The sequence below is a fragment of the Rhincodon typus genome, chromosome 5, assembly GCF_021869965.1.
Source record: "Rhincodon typus isolate 14 chromosome 5, sRhiTyp1.1, whole genome shotgun sequence".
Taxonomy (NCBI): Eukaryota; Metazoa; Chordata; class Chondrichthyes; order Orectolobiformes; family Rhincodontidae; genus Rhincodon; species Rhincodon typus.
The window spans coordinates 35,667,160-35,686,194 of NC_063336.1; the positions used below are offsets into that span (position 1 = coordinate 35,667,160).

General features: G+C 41.1%; 1 protein-coding gene across 1 annotated transcript in view; it reads right to left on the reverse strand.

Moving 5' to 3' along the window:
- The window catches only part of mdn1 (midasin AAA ATPase 1), a 184,099-nt gene that overhangs the window by 102,972 nt on the left and 62,092 nt on the right, over positions 1–19,035 (reverse strand). The window contains exons 26-35 of the mRNA XM_048597433.1: positions 17,564–17,710; positions 17,175–17,316; positions 16,373–16,507; positions 13,492–13,630; positions 9,917–10,055; positions 6,678–6,808; positions 6,405–6,543; positions 3,380–3,509; positions 2,133–2,372; positions 940–1,137 (exon numbers count right to left, since the gene is read on the reverse strand). Of these exons, the coding sequence (XP_048453390.1) occupies positions 940–1,137; positions 2,133–2,372; positions 3,380–3,509; positions 6,405–6,543; positions 6,678–6,808; positions 9,917–10,055; positions 13,492–13,630; positions 16,373–16,507; positions 17,175–17,316; positions 17,564–17,710 (1,540 nt within the window). The remainder of the gene's footprint in view (positions 1–939; positions 1,138–2,132; positions 2,373–3,379; positions 3,510–6,404; positions 6,544–6,677; positions 6,809–9,916; positions 10,056–13,491; positions 13,631–16,372; positions 16,508–17,174; positions 17,317–17,563; positions 17,711–19,035) is intronic.

Consider the following 19,035-nt stretch of genomic DNA (forward strand, 5'->3'; position numbering starts at 1 on the left):
GGCCTGAAACGTCAGCCTTCCTGCTCCTCTGATGCTGCTTGGCCTGCTGTGTTCATCCAGCTCTACACCTTGTTATCTCAGTCATATTTGCCTTTGACCTTATGTTAAACTGCACATAATAATAATGGAGTAAACAGTCTCTAACAGTTAGTCTACAACAGAATTAGAAAAAGGGCAAGGAAAACCCATGTGGAAGAGAACTCTGGAACAACAGGTTCACTGAATGGTAAGTGTACTTTCCTAAAGTTCCTGCAGGGACATAATGTTACAGGGCTCAGCATTCATTGGTAAATGGTAACAAGCAACTCCCAACACGAATTTCTAATTTGCTACTAGAAAAGCACTTAAAAGCAAACAAACAAAACCACTAATCCAAAGTCAGTAAACGCGGAGCTGGAAAAGCACATCTCAGACAGCATCCGAGAAGCAGGAAAGTCAACATTTTCGGGCCGAAACCCTTCATCAAGGCCCGCGCTCTCCAAGAGTAACACACATACCACATTTTATGTACTGAATTAACTGACATACAGCATTTGATAAGGAGGTTGGAAGTAATAAATATTGAGTGCACAAGTCAAGAGCTTACAAATGGCCAGATTCTCACATATGGGTTAATTTTGGTGAGTTCTTACTGCAATCAGTAAGCAATTTAAAAGAAAAATATAGAGGGAACTGAATGCATTACTGCTGCTACTTGCACATGTCTTTTTTCTTAGGGACGTGAAGGACCCAAATTCTTTCCAAAGCAATTTCAATTCCAAAAGTTGTGAAAGTTTTAATGAGCTACCTGGAGGTTTCCCCTTTCTGACATGAGCTAATGGAATGACTCTGACTTGCACGGAGAACACCGAACAGCTTAAAAAAATTTGGTGTTGTCCAAGGAAGACGCAGAGAGGATAGTGAGACCCACGAGATTGTTCTCTGATCACTCATGCTTACCTATGGGAATGTAGAATGGATGAATTCCAAAATAACTTTCAGTCCATACAACTTTCCTCTTTCTTTTCTGATCATAACTATTTAGCATATTCCACATATGTTTGGTCAACTTTGCGACCTTGGACAGTTTCTTTAAAAGGAAGCTCAGGCATGCTTTGCGTGCAGCTAAAGTAGCCTCTGGAGAAGAAAATGCAGACCCTAGTAGGGAATGAAAGCAAAAGGATCAAACCTATAACACATGTAATATACACTTTGTCAATACTGAGAAAATTAATATTACGACCACAGTGGGAGGAGTACACTGTCTTTCTCTAGTTCCATTAATCCATGGTAACAACATGAATTTCATAAATTTTATCTGATTGTTGCTATGACTTTTCACATGTTTTATCTATAGCAATAACAAAAATGCTGGGCAAATTCGAAAAATCTGGCAGAATCTGCGCAGGTAGAAATGCACTTAATATTTTAAGTTCAATAAGATGTTTTGAAATGGAGTTAAATTCTGAGGAAGAGTTGCAGGATACTCAAAATGTTAACTTTAGTTTTCTCTCCACAGACGCTGCCAGACCTTGAGTTTCTCCGGCATTTTCTAATTTCAGATCTCCAGCATCCTTGAATGATTTTGCTTTTCGATGCTTTCTCGATGTTAGAATTAAAATAGACAGAAACAAAATCAACCCAGCTTCTTTAATAAATAAATGGCTTACAATTTGAAAAACAAACCTTTACTCTTCTAAACTCACAGACACACATGTGCAGAGATTCACACTCAGAAAAAAAAAATTTGATCATAGTAAGCCTCAAAGGCAAAACAAAAAATAAAGTGTGGAATGTTCATGGCTCACGAAAATGGATGTCACCAAACACAAACAAATGTCTCTGGAATTTTTGTCAAGGTATCTTGCTCAGGAAGTAGTATCTGTTATAAATTTCATCGGACAACTACATTTCTGGAAAATCACAGTTTGAAAATACGGTAATTTGAATCCCAAATGCAAAAGAAGTCGAGTCCACTTTTTGCAAAATGAGAAACTTTCAAAAGCTCTTTCGGCATGAACTAACTTCATTAAAATATACTGGGCTCATTAAATATGAGCAGTCCAACATCAGTTACTTGAATTTTACATTGTATTAAACGTGCTAAAAATTCCTGCCTTTCCTGCCAGCGAAGTTTCACTCGTCAAAAATACCTGTTCCAATTCCATCGATACAGGTGAGACATGCAGCATGTATGAATCCAGTCACAGGATCAAGCTGAAAATCACCAATTTCATCCAAATCCACGACATCTGCAGTCGCTTTCCTTGTTGTAACATTCATGAATTCCACCCAGGACAGGAGATCTCGGATACTTAACACACATCGGCGCCCAAACTCTTGATTCTTTAACCAGTCAATAAAATCCAAAATAAGTTCAGCTATATCTTCACCTGCAATATATAGGGAGGGGAAAATAAACTAGTTTTGCACGGAAAAATTACCATCCACTTCAATTGCAGATTTTAAAGACACCGTTTCTCATTTTGCTCCCTGTTCTTACATTTCCCCATGTACTCAACGTTCTTGAAACAAGCGGACTACAATTAACCTATTGTCAGTTCTTGGAAATTGTTGGCCTTGAATCCATTGTAAGAATATAGTGGAGCATAAATTAACTCAATAGATGATGGAAAATGTAAAACTGAGAACTTCACCATTCCATCCACAAAAGGTTTCCTCCCTGTCGACATTACAATTTTGACCACCAATTGTTTGAGCTTCTGGGGTAGCACACATCACAAAAACTTTCCTGTGACAAACCTGACAGTGAGTATTTGTTTTATGCTTACCTTGAATTAAGTAGATTGTAGGCTTAAGCAAAGAGTACAGGAGTAATTGCTGCCTCCTAAATATCAAAACCCAACTCACGGAGCATATAGGACATCTTTTTGAAGAACTAGGAAAGTCCATTTTTAAAATCTATTCTAGCACAACACACACGTGTTGCAATAGTTAGCAAGATTTCACACAGCACAGGGTTCATTCATGCAACCAATAAACTGATGAGCTGACTGAGTTTCAACAGGACACGTATGGGTGACTGTTTGTGTGGAGTTTGGACATGCAACCGGTGTCTGCATGGGTTTACTCCGGGTGCTCCAGTTTCCTCCACAGTCCAAAGATGTGCAGATGTAGGTGGATTGGCCATGCTAAATTGTGCTAAAGAGTGCAGGAATATGCAGGCTAAGTGGATTAGCCACAGTAAATGCAGGGATGGGAGCTGGGTCTGGGTGGGACGCTCTTTACAGGGTCGGTGCAGGCTTGATGGGCTGAATGACCACTATCTGCATGTAGGGATTCTATGATTCTAAGTATTAGAATCTTTCGTCCCATGTCATTCCTCAAAAAGCAGAAAATATCCAACTAAATAAAATGAAAAGTGAACAGCTCATCGCACCTTGATGATCTTGCTCATGGAAAGAAAGTCCAGGGCTTAGGTTATGTTGAATTATCGCCAGCATATCCTCACGGCTATTGATTGGTGGACACCAGATCTCAGTAAATCTGTTCCTCAGGGCTGGAGAAAGCTGAAACGTAAGCAATAGATTAATTCACTTTGCAAGAGTTCATGGTTTTAGATTTACAATTTCTCTTTTAGTATTGTATTGAGACAATATGAAACAACATTATGTCTGTCCACAGGATGTGTGTCCCTGGTTAGGCCAGCATTTGTGGCCATCCTGAACTGGCTCGGAGATGGTGGTGAGCTGCTTCCTTGAATCATTGCAGCCAGTGGAGCGCAGGTACACCTACAATGCTGTTAAAAAGGCAGTTCCAGCAGTTTGATCAAGTGGCAGTGAAGGAACGGCAGTATAACTGGAAGTCAGGATGGTCTAACGGATGTGTCTGGGGAACTTGTAAGTGAAGGTATTCCCATGCATCTGATGCCTTTGTCCTTCTGGATAATAAAGGCCTTGGGATTAGAAGATGCTATCAGAGGAGTTCTCGTGAGTTACTGCAGTGCATTGTGTAGATGATACATGCTGCTGCTCCTGTGCATTGTTAGTGAAAGGAGTGAAGGTTGAAGGTTGTGAATAGGGTGCCATTGAAGCAACTTGCTTTTCTAAATGGTGTCAAACTTGTTGAGCATTGAACCTTTCCAGGCAAGAAGAGAATATTCCATTACACTTCTGACTTGTGCCTTGTTGACAGACTGTACAGTCACTGGGGAGACCAGAGGAAACGTACTTGTAGAATTTCTAGCACTGGATCTACTCTTGCAGTCTTAGTAGCACTCAGATGGAGCTTCTAGTGAAAGGTAACCCCTTGGGATGTTCAAGTGGGTATTCGGCGATGGCAATGCCATTTAATGTTAAGCGATAGTGGTTAGACTTTCTCATGTTTGAAATAGTCATCACCTGTGGCACTTGTGGCACGAATGTTGTCTCTTATTAGCCTTATGATGGCTGCTGTCCAGGTCTTGCTCCATTTGGATACTTGCCTTCTCCCCCAGTAGTTATCTCATGAGAATGCAACAACAGCCAAATTCATGGGGCCAGGATTGGGTCAGCTGCACATATTGGTGGAGTGGCTGGGTCGGGGGGTGGGAGAGAGACAGAAGAGCAACAGTGACATGGAATTATATGGTCAGGGCAACAAACAGACATTTCTGCAGTTGCAGACATGAGACCAGCAAGGCCTGCTCCCACTCTCGGTCACAAGATCATAAGATACAGGGACAAAATTAGGCTATTCAGTCCATCCAATCTGCCCCACCATTCGATCACAGCCGACTTGTTTCCAACCCCATTCTCCTGCTTCTCCCTGTAACCCTTGATCCCCTTACTAAATGAAGATCAAATATGTCACTGAACAGCAACTGGACACTCTAAAGAGGGAAAGAGAACCGTCACAGGTCATGGTCCATGGTGATACCAACCCACAAGAGGAGGAATTAGGACCTGCAAACAGAATATAGGGAGCTATGAAATTAATTGAAAAGGATCTCAGGATCACTCCCAGTCCCACATGCTGTTGACATCAGGGCAGAAGAATAGAATGATTGACTTGAGGGATGGTGTAGAATGTTGAGGGGATCAATTCTGGGAAAAATGGGATCGGTATGAATTGTTCAAGGTGTACCCAGCAGGACAGGGACTAATACCCTCACAAAATGTTCACTAGTACTGCAGAGGAAGGAAGACAGGAACCAGAGTGAGCAAACAAGAGTGCAACATAGAAAACAGGAACAGGAGTAGGCCACTCAGTCCTTCAAGCCTACACCGTCATTCAATATAGTATCATGGTTAATCATCCAACGCAGTACCTGCTCCTGCTTTCTCCCCACACCCTTTACCAGGGAAAACAATTTGAGGCGAAAGCATCAAATGTTTTCCGAAGAAGGAGTTAGATATAGTTCTTACAGCTAAAGGGAATTAAAGAACACTAAAGGATCGCCACTCTCTAGGTGAAGAAATTTCTCCTCTGGCCTACCTTGTATTCTTAGACTGTGACTCTGATTTTGCACTCACCAGTCATAGGAACATCCTTCCTACATTTATACTGCCTGGTGCTGTTGAAGTGTTATAGATTTCTAGGAGATTCCTGCTTATTCTACTCAACTCCAGTAAATATGGTCCTAACTGACCTAGGATCTCTTCATGTTTCAGTCCTGCCACCCAGAATCAGTCTGGTGAACACTTGTGCACTCCCTCCATAACAAGAATGTCCTTCCTCAGATAAAGGAGGCCAAAACTTCAAACAATACTCTTGGTCTCACCAAGGTCCTGTACAATTGCAGCAAGTCAGCCCTCTCTTTGTATTTGAAGCCTCTCACTATGAAGGCCAACATACAATTTGAATAAAGTGTCAAAAATTCAGGATAGTTACGAATAAACTAGTTACCCAAGATATCTACAGCAGTAGTTCAATAACACAGCTCACTGACACCTTCTCCAGGGTAATAAACATGACCCGGCCCATGATGCCCATATCCCATAAACAAAAATGGCAAAACTCGCTACTTGTGGTAATAACTCAGGCAAGTAGACTCCATACTTTCATATGTGAACATGTAAACGAGGCTGCCACACTCAGCAGGCCTGAGAGAATACTGCAGGATGGAAAATGCTGTCATATGGTAATAATTCAGTCAAAGGTCAGCAAGGTGTGGCTCTCAGCGTGCTGGCTGACATTTATCCTTCAAATCAATATACTGAAAAAAAATCACTTGGTCACTACTTCCGTGCTATTTGTGGCAGCTTGCTTTGCGAACATTGACGCCCTGATTTTTTTTTGACGTTGCAACTCATAACTACCACTTCAAAAAAAAAACTACATTGGCTACAAGTGCTGTGGTATATCAAAGGGTGTGAAACGCTGGTTATAAAGGAAATGTTTTTCTTCCTGCTTAGATCATTAGCCATCTACTTATTTTCTGCACTATATCATTTCAAATCATTGTACCATGACCACACACTTACCTCCTTCTTGCCAAAATCACCTCCAGGATTCATGGTTGCAAGTATCCTAAATCTGTTTCCAGCTGTAATGAGCTCCACAGTATCATCTTCTGCACTTCCCTTTTCTGCGAGCAAGAGTGTCTGTTCATCTTCCAGCACACTGCACATGCATTGAAACAAGTCATTTAACACAAAATAGAAACTATTACAAAACAGTTGAAAAAGGTTTAGAAACAATCCAATTCCTGCTTTAAACATCTGAAAATTAACTGGTGAATCTGATTTTAACAACACCTGTTGAGTCTTTCCAAAACAGAATCATCCGCCAGTGAGATTTCATCCATCAGAAACATGTTATCTTCCTTCATTGCAAGTACAAGAGGTCCATCGTGCCACTCAAACAGTCTGTTGGGGTTGGCACCATCCTAATGGTCAAGAAATATATCTTAAAAAAGGTACACACTTAACCTCACCTCCAAAAAAAAAAAACCTGGAGAACAGCACTACTTGCCAGTTTGTGTCACATGTATAGGGACTTAATTAACACAGACAAATCTGGTATGTTCCACTACATTATGAGGCAACTACTTTCATGTGGTACCTGTACAAAGTTGTCTCAATTCCTGACCAATTCATATTTCTAGCTGATTCACCCACCATCTCACTACTCTACACACAGTTTAATCAGTGAACCTTTAATAGTCTTTGGAAACAAAACCAGCTCCTCAAAGCATCAGAGATACTCCAACTAACCAGCAGAACAGGCTCAAGGAGTAGAGTGGCCTTTCCTTTCATGATTTTGCCTGAAAAATAGTGCCAACCACCACAAAAGCAGAGAGGAGTAATGGACATCAATTTGGATCAGATTTCTTACTGTTTAGTTCCTTTTTGATGCAGGTTGTTATGAATTACTCTGTTCTCTCTGTTACATGATCTTTGACTGGAATAAATAACGGAAGAGACCAAAATAAAAAAGGACAATTCCCTGCAGTATGAAATAATATTGACGTGCTCTGCCTGATTTATTTTCTGCTTTCAGCTATTCCAGTCTTAAGTGAAAATTTCCTTCCTAAACCTATCACTTGGCTGCAAGACTTGTCTTCTCAACCTCATTATATCAGCGCCCATTTTATTTCGTTACACAGCTGTAAAGCCCTCTGACTGGGCAGAATGCCAGTGTTAAAGGCAAACTACCGTTCACATTTCCTATCTTCTGGGCTGTAGTGGGTAGAATTTGTAATCTCTTTTGTTAATCAGGCAGATTCATTGTGTCAGTACTGCAAATGGGTAATCAAAGCATAGCCATTTCCCAAGTGTGATTTACGCATATCCTAGTATATTTCAAGACAATGCCCACAATTATAACGCAGATTATCAATACCCTGTTACAAAAGATGGGCACAACGCAATCTATTATCAGTCAGACAGACAGAACTAGAGTCACTTTCTGAGATAACAAGGTGTAGCATCAGAGGAGCAGGAAAGCTGACGTTTAGGGTCGAGACCCTTCTTCAGAAATCGGGGAGGGGCAGGGAATTCTGAAATACATAGAGAGAGAGGGGGAGGCGGATGGAAGATGGTTAAAGGAGCAGATAGGTGGAGAGGAGACGAACAGGTCAAAGAGGCAGGGATGGAGCCAGTAAAGGTGAGTGTAGGTGGGGAGTTAGGGTGGGAGTTGGTCAGTCCACGGAAGACGGACAAGGTAAGTAGGCGGGGATGAGGCTGGTAGGTAGGTGGAGGTGGGGCTTGAGGTGGGAGGAGTGGATGGGTGGGAGAAAGGACGGACAGGTTAGGGAGGCAGGGACGTGCTGGGCTGGTTTTGGGATGTGGTTGGGGGAGGAGAGATTTTGAAGCTTGTGAAGTCCACATTGATACCATTGGGCTGCAGGGTTCCCAAGCGAAATATGAGGTGCTGTTCCTGCAACCTTCGGGTGGCATTGTTGTGGCACTGGAGGCGGCCCAGGATGGACAAGTCGTCCAAGGACTGGGAGGGGGGAGTTGAAGTGGTTCGTGACTGGGAGGTGCAGTCGTTTGTCGCGAACCGAGCGTAGGTGTTCCACAAAGCAGTCTCCAAGTCTCCGCTTGGTTTCCCCGATGTAGAGGAGGGCACAACGGGAACAGCGGATACAGTATACCACATTAGCAGAAGTGCAGGTGGAAGGTCTTCTTGGGGCCTGGGATGGGGGTGAGGGGGGAGGTGTAGCACTTCCTGCGGTTGCAGGGAAAAGTGCAGGGGTTGGTGGGGAGTGTGGAGTGGACAAGGGAGTCATGGAGAGAGTGGTCCCTCCGGAAGGCAGATAAGGGTGGGGAGGTGGATGACATTTCCATCCTGGGCCTCCTGCAGTGCCACAAATGATGCCACCGAAAGGTTGCAGGAACAGCACCTCATATTTCGCTTGGGAACCCTGCAGCCCAATGGTATCAATGTGGACTTCACAAACTTCAAAATCTCCCCTACCCCGACTGCATCCCAAAAGAAGCCCAGCTCGTCCCTGCATCCCTAACCTGTCCTTCCTCCTACCTAGCCACACCTCCCACCTCAAGCCCCACCCCCCCACCTACCTACCAACCTCATCCCCACCTACTTGACTTGTCCGTCTTCCCTGGACTGACCAACCCCCACCCTAACGCCTCAAAATAAAGGGAAGCAGATGTAGGACAGAGGTCAGGAGGAACTTCTTCACCCAAAGGGTTGTGAATCTGTGGAATTCCTTGCCCAGTGAAGTGGTTGAGGCTACCTCACTGAATGGTTTTAAGGCAAGGCTAGATAAATTTTTGAACAGTAAAGGAATTAAGGGTTATGGTGAGGGGGCGGGTAAGTGGAGCGGAGTCTCAAAAAGATCAGCCATGATCTTATTAAATGGTGGGGCAGGCTCGAGGTGCCAGATGGCCTACTCCTGCTCCTAGTTCTTATGTTCTAACTCCCCACCTACACTCACCTTTGCTCCATCCCCATCTCTTTGGCCTGTCCGTCTCCTCTCCACCTATCTGCTCCTTTATCAATCTTCCATCCGCCTCCCCCTCTCTCTCTCTATTTATTTCAGAATCCCCTTCCCCTCCCCCATTTCTGAAGAAGGGTCCAGACCCGAAACGTCAGCTTTCCTGCTCCTCCGATGCTGCTTGGCCGGCTGTGTTCATCCAGCTCACACCTTGTTATCTCAAACTCCAGCATCGGCAGTTCCCAATATCTCTGGAGTTATTTTCTCTTCAGTTTTACTCCCTGATCCACAAAACATGATTCAGCTTAATACAAACTCATGTCCTAACTTGCACTTTCCATTCCACGGTTAGTACACAACCTGATTTGTTGTAAAAGTATAATTGTTCAGATTTGCTTTCTATACTTTCTGCCCCCACTTTTGAGTCACGTAACAGAGCCAAATAAACTAACTCAGGACAGCAATTCCAGCAGCTAGCTTGGGAATGTAATGACAGAATCTGGTCATGGTGATGGGGGCACTTCCAAACTTTAATTAACTACTTGACAAGGGCTGACAAATGGATTAATGGCTTTAAACCAGTAATAAACTTACTTCTTCACTGCAACTATGTCTGACAGGCCTCAAACCCCCAAGGAAGTCAGATGTCTCCAAGTGCAAATGACAATTCACTGTGTGCAGCTTCTGATTGAACAAGGAAGCGAACATCTGACACACTGTGGTCTTACCACACCTACAAAAAGCAAAAGATATCTCACATTCAGTTATCCGATCAACAGACAGTAAAATAATGGGAAGCACTGGAGAATTGATTCAGCAATAGCACAGTGACCAATACAAATTTGGAAGCAGCACATTACATATTGAGTTCTTCAAAGCATTTGGATGCAGGGAAAAAAAACCAAGCCCATCCAAATCCAGATTCCTGTATCAAATGGATAACATGAAAACAGTACACATCGGACCACAAGCTTTAGGAGCAGACGTTGGCCATTGAGCCCATTGAGTCTGCTCCACCACTCAATGACATCGTAGCTGATCTGATCCTCCTCAACTCCACTTTCCTGCCTTCTCCCCACACATACGTGGAGCAGTGCCAAATGGTGGGGGGCGGCCAGGGCGTTGTTGAGGTCCATATGGAATGCCGGGACAATACAATGACAGAAATTAAAAGTTATAAAACAGTGGTCAGATTTCATGAACAGAACAATAAAAAGCTACCCACATGTTGACTTTAGAATTTAAAAAAAAAAACAGGCAGTACAAATTATAAGGCAATATGACAGCTACGAGAGTTCTTCAGAGCTAGCCTTGGACTTTTTTATCCATTCACAGGAAGTTGACACTGGCTGGGTGAACATTTATTGGTCACTCTCAAGTACAGTGGAGAAAGTGATGGTCAGGTACTTTCTTGAACCGTTGCAGTCAGTGTGCGCTGATAGTGCTGTTGAGTAAGGAGGTCCACTAATTTGATCGAGTGATTGCGAAGGAATGGCAATATTTTCCAAGTCAGTATGTGCCCAGCTTTTGTTTGGAGGGCAGGATCAAAGACACTTTGGTGAGTTGCTACAGTGCATCTTTTAAATGGTACAGACTGTTGCCACGTTTATAGCATGGGGAGCGATTATTTAAGATGGTATTTGAGGTGCTAATCAAACAGGCTGTTTAGGCTGTACTGAGTTTCTTCACTATTAGAGCTACAACGTTCCAAGCAAGTGGGAAGTATTCCATCATTCTTCTGACTTGCATGATGTAGATAAACAAGCTTTAGGGAGTTAGGAGGGGAGTAACTTGATGCAGAACTCCCAGCATCTGGCCAATTCTGGCAGCCACAGTATTTAAGCATGGGCCTGTTAAGTTCCTAGTCAATTGTGGCTGTAAAATGTTATTGGTACCATTTAATGGCAAGAGGAGATTATTTGATTCTCTCTTGTTTGAGATAATTATTTGTTTGGTACTTGTAGAAGACCGGGTAAAATGTTTTGCCCACATAACAACCCATGTTTAAAGTTCTCTACATCTTGCAGCACATCAATGTGGAATGCTTCATTTTCTGGAAAAGTTACAATTTGGTACTGAACATGTATGCAATTTTTTCTTAAAAAAATTCTTAAAAAAGTGTTTTATTCACTTATGAATATGCATATCGTTGGCTGGGCCAGTATTTGTTTATGTCTATTCAGCAAAGGACATCCCAATTTTTGACATTATGGAAAGATGATCATGCTCCAAGCAGCTAAGGATGTTTAGGCCTAGGATACTGTCCAGTACTGACATGAGTTAGGGAGTGCCCAACATCTGAAGTTTATTCCCACCCAATTCCCTTTGACTTCAATTTATTAGGGTTCCTTGATGACGTACTTCATCAAATGTTGCCTCACTGTCAAAAGCAGCAACTTTAATCTCATCTCTGAATTCAGCTCTTTTGTCCATACATAAAAGTCAGGAGCCAAGTTAAACTGGCTGAAACCAAACAAAGCATCAGTGAACAGGTTTTTGTTCAGTAAATGCTGTTTCACTACACTGTCAACAATCCCTTTCATCATTCTGCTGATTATCAATATTAGGTTACGGGGCAGGGCGGACATTTGGTCTAATTGAGTTTGTCCGTTTTGAGGAAAAAGCATATTTGGGCAATTTTCAGAGTGTAAGGCAGATGTCAGCATTGAAGTACTAATGGAACAAATGAGAGGCATGGCTAATTCTTGAGCACAAGTCTTCAGCACTGCAGCTGGAATTTTGGTCCCAATCTATAACCAGGGTTACATGCAGGCTGCAGAGTTACTTCTTGATATAATATAAGCTGAATCAAACCAGCGAATTACTGGCTGCTCCAACTGTAGGGACCTCAGGAAGAGATGGATCATCCACTCAGCACCTCTAGCTGATGCACTAATATTGCAAATGCAATAATATGCCCAAATTTCTCCAATTAGTGCAGTTTTGCAACTTTATTTTTGTACCATGACAATACTATGGCTTGAGGAGGTGCATTTTCTCTTTTTTTTTGATGACAGGTTTTGAGCCGTAGACGCCAAGTTGTTTCTAAGCGAATAAAGAAAAGTCTAGGCCCAAAACGTCAGCCTTCCTGCTCCTATGATGCTGCTTGGCCTGCTGTGTTCATCCAGCTCCACACCTTGTTATCCAATGCAAGTGTTTTTTTTAAAAAGTTAGAACAATAGAAGTAGCATGAATGGGTAGAGTCAGGCTCCCCCAGAACCAGGGTTTTAGTTTGGCTTTCAGTAGTTGTTGGGATTTAGAAGCTGATCGTGGAAGATGCTACATCTCTTTATCTCTCTCTGTTACTAGAGGGGAGGCAATGGCCTAGTGGTATTATTGCTGGACTGTTAATCCAAAAACCCAGATAATGTTCTGGGGACCCGGGTTTGAATCCTTCCACGGCAGACGGTGGAATTTGAATTCAATAAATATCTGGGATTAAGAATCCAATGATGACCATGAATCCATTATCGATTGTCGGGAAAAACCTATCTGGTTCACTAATGTCCTTTAGGGAAGGAAACTGCCATCCTTACCTGGTCTGGTCTGCATGAGACTCCAGACCCACAGCAATGTGGTTGACTCTGAACTGCCCTCTGGGCAATTAGGGATGGGCAATAAATGCTGGTCTAGCCAGCGACGCCCTCATCCCGTGAATGAATTTAAAAAAAGCTAAAAGTTTGAGTTCTCTCTCTGCTGCCAGATTCATATGTGAGACAAATCTGTTTTACTGAATTTGCCTTTGCCCAGGGTGTGTTTATGGGATTTTGCTATATTGGAACAGTTACTGTTTAGTAGTTAAATAATCTGTTAAGTTTTTCAATAGAGTTAAAGTTAGACCAATTCTTCTTTCTTTTGTTGTATTTTAACTGTAGGGCAAGAATAAAGTGTGTTTTGCTTAAAGCCTAGTTGTGTGACCAATCGAATTACATCTAGAATATAGCACTTTACACTCGTCTTTAAATAAGGTAACAGTTAGGGTCTAGGGTATCTCCTTGATATATTTGAAGGGGGTTTTGTCTGGTTCATAACAGTGCATGTTGCGTGAAATGCAAAAATTTAATGTTAAAACCTCAACAGAATTTATCATTACAACTGCAGTTTATAGTCGTACTAGTATAAATGTATCATTTGAGGATTAAGATTTAATTAAAATTTTGGATAATTACCCAGTTTCTCCAACAATTAGCACAGCTTCTCGAAACCGCAAACCTTGTCCTACCAGAATTGCCAACTTTCGCATTCCATATGTCCACACGACATGGCGAAAGTCATCAGACATGACTGATGTCAGACTTGGCCACTGATCTGTAAAGTGAGAAACCAAGCAAAATGAGGTCATAACGGAATTACTTGGACGAGTCATGTAGAGCTACTTTAATGAAGCATTATAAATCAGCATGAATGTGTGCATCTGACTAAATTGATGTGAAACCTATTCAACCTCACAAAATGACAAGATCAAAAAAAAAGGCCCAAACTGTAAGTGGAGATTGATTTTTAAAGTTTTGAGAGCACCACTTAAAAGTGCCAGCCTAAAACACGTCCAAAGTCCAAAATATTTCTAAATTAACAGTTCAGTGCACACAAACTAAGGATAGACAGGATGATACCACAAATATTGCTGGAGAGGACAAATATTATTTTGCTTCAGGATTTCAAAGAGAAATAGAATAGATAGGCACGACATTACTGATGTGATCACTCAATAAGAAAAAAAGTGGATTGAGTAAATTATTCAAACTCAGAAGATAAAGCTCCTGGTTAAGATAAATTTATTTTAAAATACTTGGATGCAATCCAAATTAAAAAAGGTTACAGAGGCATCTGTACTTTTATTTCATTATTAGTTTGAAAAGGTGCCAGAGGATTGGTGGCAATCTAGTTCATAGATTTAAATAACATGCCCCTAAAGAATCACAAACAAACAGCTTAACATCAGTGGTAGGAAACTGAATGGAATTCCCACAAAAAGGTAGTACAACAACTAGGAGTAGGAAAAATAACAAGCAGTTAGCATGGATTTCAAAGGGAAAAACCTTATTTGAACAACATTCCTGAATATTGACAAGGTATCAGAATAAGATATAGTAATGCAGCAGATGTAGTTTACTTGGACTTTCAAAAGGCCTTTGTACAAAGTGTACAAAAAGAGGCTAGTGATTAAGTTAAGAGAACGGAATCAGAAACATGCAGAGTGGATTGCTTTGTCCTGTAGTCAATGAATGGAGAGTTATTCAAAGTGGTAGAAGGTACTTTTCATTAATTCACAGGATGTGGCATTGCTGCTTAGGCTAGCATTTATCAGCCATCCCCAATTGCCCTCCAGAAGAGTGGTGATGAACCTCTTTCTTGAATCGTTATAGTCCACGTGAATATAGACAACCACAGAGAGGGAGTTTCAGAATTTTGACAAAACAACATTGAAATAATGTCAGTATAGTCAGGATGGTGTGTGGCCTGGAGGAAACATGGAAGTAGTGCTATTCCCATGAATCTGCTGCCTCTGTCCATTTAGGTGATAGAGATTGTTGCAAAGTGCTGTTTAAAAGGAGCCTGGAAGAGTTGTTGAGATAGGTAGAAAGGTGTTCTAGCATGATTAATACCAAGACCACTGCCATTCACAATTTATATTAATAATTTTGACTTTGGAATCAACAACCCAAATTTCTCAATTTGTAGATGATGTCAAATTTGAGGGTACAGGGAAGATAGTCAATACAGGAAAACATCAATAAACTTGCAGAATGGGAAAACAAGTTTCAAAACAGATAAATGAAGTAATCAGTAAAGTTGTACCACAGGTTAGCAAAGCCAAAACAAAAAGCACAAGATTTTCCATCTAGGTATACAGAACTGAAAAGTAGGGAAGTTTGTACTAAGCCTGCATTGAACCTTGCAAGTAGTTCTGGTCACCATATCCTAAAAAACAATATGGAAATATAGAGAGGGTGCAGAGAAAATTGACAAGAATGATACCAGGACATGTGTACATAAGTCAGTCACAAAATAGGAAAACAGCAACAGCCTGTTTTTTTCTGTTCAAGATGATTTCCTCTTTTGGGAAAGAACATAATTCAAGACCATCTATTTAAGATGATCATCAAGAAACCCTGATATGGAGGTGCCGGTGTTGGACTCGGGTGGACAGAGGCAGAAGTCATACAACACTAGGTTATAGTCCAACAGGTTTATTTGAAATCACAAGCTTTTGGAGCGCTGTTCCTTCGTCAGGTGAAGACACTTCATCTGACGAAGGAGCAGCGCTCTGAAAGCTTGTGATTTCAAATAAATCTGTTGGACTATAACCTAGTGTCATGTGACTTCTCACTTTATCAAGAAACCCAATAGGGAATTCAGAATTTACCTGAGGATAGGAATATGGAAATCACTACCAGAATATGACTGCAGATCACCTAAGGGGAAGCTAAATAAATATATGAAGGAGAAAGATAGAGTTGTTTACAATGGTAAATTTACATGAGAAAAGACAGAGGCAGCCCAAGTGGAGCATAAAGACTAGCATGGGCTGGTTAGGTCAAATGGATATATGGCACAGAAACTAGCTAATATAATCAGTCATAAAGCATAAGAAAAAGGATGCATTTATACAGTGCCTTTTACGATCACAGGCATTGCAAAACACAGCCAAGAAGCAACTGAAGCATATGGCAGCCAATTTGCACATGCAAAGCTCTTATAAAACAGGAACGTGATAATTACCAGATAAACTGTAATTCTGATATTGATTGAATGACTAAAACTGGTCAGGACACTGGAAATAATTTCTGCACATCTTTGGAATTTATAACCTTCACTGAGGAAACTGGTGGAATCTCGATTTAACATCTCAAGCGATTGATAGCAACTCTAACAGTACAGCATGCCAAGAGTTCTGCACTCTACTGTCAGCCTCTACTTTTGTGCTTTAAGTCATGGAATGGCCCTTGAAACCCACAACCTGAGTTGGGAAAGCATGCCATCAAACATTAGGCAGTCACAAAATCTCAAAACAAAATAAGACTCTCTGTTGTTTAAAAAAAAACTTACCCATTCTTTTTTGAAGACTGTCTTTTGAGAACATAACTTCAGGAACAAGCTTCCTTTTAAATTCTTTTTCAAGGATACGGTGAATAACAGTGACTTCTTCTTCTTTCCTCACACGGCCTGCCAAGAGCATATAAGCTGCAAGAGCAATAACTATTAGTTCAGACCAACGCAAGTGAAATATTTTAAAAGTTGGTTCAAACTTGTAGACACAGTCTTAAACTCTAGTGTCTAGTAAAAACATGGCTTAAAGTGCAAAAATCACTTCATTATAAATGTAAATTTTTACTTTGGCAATGTCCACAAGAAACAAACAATTTGTAGACAGTCTACCCAACCACATAACTAACGATGCCTTGTGCAAAAGTGTGATTCCCATTTCATGCCACCCCAGAGGAATAGGACTATTATTGCTAGTTGACTTCCATGCCTCTGGTAGCAACTCATATACAAGAGGGAGGGCGTGTTCAATAGAAAAGTGGACAGAAGTACAGGAGAAGAATGGAACAAAACAATAAATCATCATAACACTGAGATTGGCAAGCCAAGTCGGAGCTTTAACAGAGAAAGGAAGCATCTACATCAGTCATTTGTCCACACAATATTCACAATTTCCATCACCAGAGTTAGGCAAGACCTGATGCTTTTCAAAGGAGATGCAATCAAGGTCAGATCACCCCAGGTCACTCATTTATTATATCCAGATCAAAGTTCTTCAAGCCGTTAGCAAGGATAGGGAAGCCACACAGCACTAAGTGACTTTGAAGAGAAAAATGGTAATCACAAGAATCAATGACAAACTCACCATCAGTGGCTATATGTCTAATCCAGTCATAACCAGGCATTAATTGTTCAGTCAATCTGTAGCGTTCTGCCCACCTAAATAGTTCACGCAGGGTAATGAAGCCATGTTTTCCAGCAAAAACACTTGATCCTCTACGATATGACTGTTTTAAGAAACATTTGTTAAAATATGATGTTAAAGTAATTTCTTGCAGCCTACAATCCTTTATTCAATAGTATGCTTCAATAGACTGTTAGTAATTCAATGGTTAGTGTCAAGAATTACTTCAATAATAGTTTGACAACTTTTCTCCCCCCCACGAACAGGCATTTTTAAATATTCAAAATCTCTTGTCATGGAGCTTGCAGAAAGCCCTTCTCAAAACTTAAGAACATTGCTCTGTGAAATACCTGCAGTTCCAGCATAACTTTGACTAGCTTTGCACAGTAAGATGGGGGCAAACTGGATCTCTTGTTCAAAATAATTTCTAATTCAGCTTTTGGAAGTTCATCAAAATGTAATTCCACAAAACGGTTCCTGAATGCTCTTGACAACATCTAAAAACAAAGTTAAAGTCATAGTTAAAACAAAATAGTAATTTTTATAAAATTAATCACACAATAGTCCAGGATTTTAATAGCAAGTATAGACCCAACCAATTTAAGACTGGTGGAGGATACCTTGTAGTACCTAATACTTCTATAATTCATATAATACACAGCCAAGATTTCTGAACTCTTAAACCAAATTTGTAAACATGGGAAATAAAAATACTTCAGGAAAATGCTGAAGGAATCACAAAATGTCACTGTCAATGGCATCCTGCCTCACACAACTAGAAAATACAATGGATTTTACACTTGAATTGGTTAATAAATCCACGTCTCGTATTGCATCCTATGCAAGAATGACAAAGGGAAAATATCCTTCTCTACCTGTCTGCAGCCTTCCAAAATGCTGACCATACAACCTGCATCCAACATCTCAGCAGTCGTCCAACCAGGTGATTCTGCACTTATCTGGTTCTATTCAATCAACAAACTTCAATGATCGCTCTTCCTGCTCAGGTACATTGACATCACATGTTCCCCAAGAATTTCTCCTCAACGCCTCATTTCTCATGTTTGTGCTGCCGCTTGGCCACATAATGCAAAAACTGATAGGTTTTCAGATGTACTCATGATTGTCCCCTGCCTTCGATCATTAGATAGCATCTGACATCCATTATTGGATAAGCAGCAACTTCTTCTAATTTAATATGGGCAATGGTGGGGACCAAAGTTATTGCCTTCAATGCCAGCTCCAAACTCAATTTGCAGTCACCAACTCCATCTGTCCCTCTGGCAAATGAGACTGAACCTCTGTCATATTTGAATTACATATCAGATTCAAACCCTACAATCGGCACTATCACAAGGACCAACATTTTCTCATCTACGTAACATCACCTGACCACCCTGCCTCAGTTCTACTACTGCCCGCATACATACTTTTACTGAGGCCAGGCATGACTATTCTCACACACTCCTGGTCACCTTCCCACATTCTGCCCTCGATAAACTTGTGAGGCCATACAACAGTCAACTAACCATCTCTTCATTTGCACTGTTCACCTATCACCCTAGTCCTCAATGAATAACACTGGTTCCCAGTCAAGCAACATTTTGATTTTAAAATTCATGGTTTTCAAGTTTCTTCATGATCTCACTCCTTCTTATCTTTGATCTCCTCCAATCCCACAATCCTCAGAAATTTAATTACTCTACCATTGGCAATGCTTTGAGGTATCTAGGCCTTAAACTTGTGAAACTCAGTCTCTAAACCCTTCCACCTCTCAATCCCTCAACCCTCCTTATACCAATATTTCACTGGCTCTGCTTCT